The 4,269-nt window shown below is 50.1% G+C and overlaps 1 protein-coding gene across 1 annotated transcript in view; it reads left to right on the forward strand.

The window, feature by feature from the left end:
• Positions 1 to 1,021: 1,021 nt before the first annotated feature.
• tspan10 (tetraspanin 10) overlaps positions 1,022 to 4,269 on the forward strand; it is a 5,797-nt gene continuing 2,549 nt past the window's right edge. The window contains exons 1-3 of the mRNA XM_063214238.1: positions 1,022 to 1,188; positions 2,733 to 3,146; positions 3,585 to 3,766. Of these exons, the coding sequence (XP_063070308.1) occupies positions 1,096 to 1,188; positions 2,733 to 3,146; positions 3,585 to 3,766 (689 nt within the window). The 5' untranslated portion in view covers positions 1,022 to 1,095. The remainder of the gene's footprint in view (positions 1,189 to 2,732; positions 3,147 to 3,584; positions 3,767 to 4,269) is intronic.

The following is a 4,269-nucleotide window of genomic DNA, read 5'->3' on the forward strand; positions in this document are numbered from 1 at the left end:
TTTATGCAGCTGGTTTGTTCATAGTAGAGCACTAAGAGTATTCTTTGTGTGTGTGTGTGTGTGTGTGTGTGTGTGTGTGTGTGTGTGTGTGTGTGTGTGTGTGTGTGTGTGTGTGTGTGCGTGCGTGTGTGCGCGCGTGCGTGCGTGCATGCATGTGTGTGTGCGTGCGCATGTGTACACATAGCTCAGTAGTCCCGTGTCTGAAATATCGTGGGTATTGAGTCTGCACCCCATGGGCTGAGAGTGGTGTGTATGTGTGTGTGCGCGGCTGAGTGCGCGTGCATGCGTACATGCGTGCGTGCGTGCGTGCGTGTGAGGAGGGGCTGGCAGCATGTGAGCGGCTTGAGCAGCAGACACGCCGTCAGGCAGGAACAAAGGGGTCAGTTGTCCTGGGCCCAGGAAGAGAGGAGGGGCCCAGAATTGAGTCCCCATTACATTGTATGGATTGAGAACGGGTCCCTTTCAGATGATTTTGTCCTGGGCCCAGATGAAGCTGTGAGCGGCCCTGTTGAGCTGCAGTTTACTGTACTGTAAGCTGGCGTGTCGGCGTGAGTGGGGGCGCCCTGATGTCTCCCTAATCCCCTGGCTATGACTCTCACATGATGCCCCCCCCCACACACACACACACGGCTACCACACACACAGCCCCTGTCTAGAGCAGCACTGTACTACACTGTTTCACCCTCTCTTTCATCTGTTTGTTCTTTCACTCTCTCCCTTTCTCTGCCTTTCTCTCTCTCTCTCTCTCTCTCTCTCTCTCTCTCTCTCTCTCTCTCTCTCTCTCTCTCTCTCTCTCTCTCTCTCTCTCTCTCTCTCACACACACACACACACACACACACACACACACACACACACACACACACACACACACACACACACACACATTCTTGTTCTCTTAACCTTTCCCTTTCCTCTATGGACTTCTTGTGCCCCCCCCTCCCTCTCCCTCTCTTCCCACGTCTCCGACCCCCTCTCTCCTTCTCTTGCCCGCTTCGTTCCATCTACCTAAGACTTGTGCTCTCCTCTTTCTCCTTTCGTTTGGGGAAGTGTAGAGACGGCTGTAAGTGAATCCCTTCTCCCAGCAGTCTGGGAGGATGAGGCGGTTTCAGGTGCTGAAGAGCTTCCCTTTCTTCACGTCACAGGGAGCCAACGCCCAAGATGGAGAGACCCGTTTACTCATACCAAAGGTAAGGGTCAGACTGGCCAAGCCAGCCCAGATGACCGGTGTTAACAGATCACATATTGCTTTAAAGGACAATACAAATGATACTGCTTGTTGCAAATGTTGTTGAATGTAATTCAGTCATTCTTTCAAGCAGAGATTCCGTTGTTAGCTTGTCACCAAAAATAGTAATGACCAAGTCTTAATCTGTTTAATACTCTTAGCAATGTCAGAGCAATGTTGTTATGATGTAATTAGTCCAGTTTTTTTCCCAGAAAACAGCCAGTCTGATCTTATTGGCAGTAAGAGCACCAGACACACCTGCCCCAGGGCTTTGGAACAACCCAAGTCGTCCATGTCTGTAAAAAAAAGAAGTTAGATTGTCATTTCCACAGACAGCAAAGCGTTTCCACTGATCAGTGGAACGAGTGCACTAAGAGGCTTGATGGCATGATATGTAGTTGGACTGTTGACTGCTTCTTAATGCGCACCATTCCATCTGTGGCTTTACTAGTTTATAGCAATACATAACTTGACTTGGAAAGTAGTAGTATTATTAACCATGCATCTCTCTGGGTTGCATCTAACACTTGTGTTATGACAATTACTAGGCCTATATACTTTTTGATTTCAACTAATAGCATTGATGTTACAGAGTTTTTAGAGCAAATGTAGCAGTCACCCCGCCCTGCTTCAAACCCAGGCCTGCGGGGCACCAAACATGCGCCCTGACCGAAACCACTAAAGACGATCATTAGCACAACAGCCAGAGCGTGGCCACAACCCTGGTGATTCCTCTCACTGTGCATCACATGGGGTCATTACGTTACACAGAGGCACTGCTGGACATCTTGGCCCAAGAGCAAGGCAATACTATTGATATATTATTGTTAGACCATCAAAGGAGCGCTCTGTCAGTGCCAGACCCTTAAGGGCAGTTTATGCTCAGACACATAGGGTGCATTCCAATATGCAACCTTGCCTCCTCCACTTGTGCTTGTTTCCTGGCCCCGCCTTCTGACCCCTCCTCTGTGGAGAAAACAATAAAGTTTCCCAGCTGTCAGCTTAGTCACAACAATTTTTGAGGGACTGTTTTTTATTCACCATCGCAATTGCAAATGAGAAAAAGACTCTACAATTGAGCTTTTGCAAGATATTGAAATATATTGCTGTTGTCAGTGATGTCATCATGACATATTACTTCCTGATACGAGGAGACAAGCAAGTGGAGGAGGCAAGGTGGCATATTGCAACGTACTCATAGCCTCTGTGCTTGTCAACTCTGCCTCTACTTAAGACCACGCCCCCATGCAGAGGCTTTGCACGAGTCAAAACATTTCCTGACTACGCTACAAACGCATGTGAACCTACACAGTCCACAAACCTTAGATAGGCTACCATCTGCGTTTTGGCGGGTAACTACTTCATGTCACTTGACTTAGCACGCAGAACAAAGATGGGAAAACTGGCAAAACTTGACAGTTTGTGTCAATTGTTGCTGAACAATGATCAGCCCTTTAAACATAACTCCTAACTACCCCCCCTCCCGTCATTACATATGTCATCCAGGGAGAAACAAGCGAAGCTTCGGCAGCCACAGCATACCAGGGCACTGACTCCGAGCAGCAGCCCAGCGATGTCGAAAAGTCCTCGGCCCCAGGTGCCACCAGCACCCCGTCCCTCTTCCGACGGACCGACACCCTGACAGACTACATCCTGAAGATCGTGCTGCTGACCTGCAACATCCTGTTCACGGCCCTGGGCCTGGCGCTGCTGGGGCTGGGCATATGGGGGCTCGTCAACAAGGAGTCGTTTGCCCAGGAGCGCATCGGGCAGCTGGGCACGGACCCCATGCTGGTGTTCCTGCTCCTGGGGCTGCTGCTGTCGCTGCTGTGCCTGACGGGCTGCGTGGGCGCGCTGCGGGAGAACTACTGCCTGCTGCGCATCTTCTCGGCGCTGGTGCTCACCATGGTGGCGGCGCAGGTGTGTAAACACACACATGCACATGCACAAGCACACGCACGCGCACACACACACACACACACTACAGTATGTACACCTGATGTTACAGCCTCATCCATCTCCTCACTTCATACAGGCACACTTTTCAGACCTATCCCACACAACCCCACATACACACATACACCACATAATGCCACAGCCACACACACACACACACACACACACACACACACACACACACACACACACACACACACACACACACACACACACACACACACACACACACACACACACAGACAGACAGACAGACACACACACACACACAGACACACACACCTTAACCCCCTTCCCATTCCCATCTTCACCTCTTTCACCCACTTTTATCTTTTCATTTTTTCCATCCATCACCATCCTCTCTGCGCTGTTGGTCACCATCGTTACGGCTGGGCATGGCAGGTGCTGGCGGCCATCATTGCCTACAGTCTACAGGAGCGCATCGTGGACGTGCTGCGTTCCGGAATGCTGACCGCCATGGTGCGTTACCAGGACGACATAGACATGAGGTTCATCACGGACGAGATTCAGATGGGACTGCAGTGCTGTGGAGCCGACGACTACCGAGACTGGGAGATCAACGTGTGAGTTGATGATGATGATGATGGTGATGATGATGGTGATGATGATGATGGTGATGTGGTGGTGATGATGGTGATGTTGGTGGGGAGTTGTTTTTGATAATTGTGATGATGATGATGATTATTATTATTATTTTGGTGGTGATGATGATGGTGGTGGTGGTGATGAGGATGGTGGTGGTATTGGTAGCGGTGATGATGATGATGATGGTGGTGGTGGTGGTGGTGATGAGGATGGTGGTGGTATTGGTAGCGGTGATGATGATGATGATGATGATGATGGTGGTGGTGGTGGTGATGATGGTGATGAGGAGGAGGAGGAGGAGAAGGAGGAGAAGGAGGAGGTGGAGGAGGATGAGGGTGGAGTCTAGAGGTTTGATCAGGGTTCTAGTCCTCCATTTATTACAACTGTGGAGCTGATGACTACCACAACTGGAAGGTCAACGCCTGAGTTGATGATGACATGTATTCACTGACTAGCAAATGTCCTGTTACCGAAATAAGAT

This window comes from Engraulis encrasicolus, chromosome 2 (assembly GCF_034702125.1).
Source record: "Engraulis encrasicolus isolate BLACKSEA-1 chromosome 2, IST_EnEncr_1.0, whole genome shotgun sequence".
Lineage (NCBI taxonomy): Eukaryota > Metazoa > Chordata > Actinopteri > Clupeiformes > Engraulidae > Engraulis > Engraulis encrasicolus.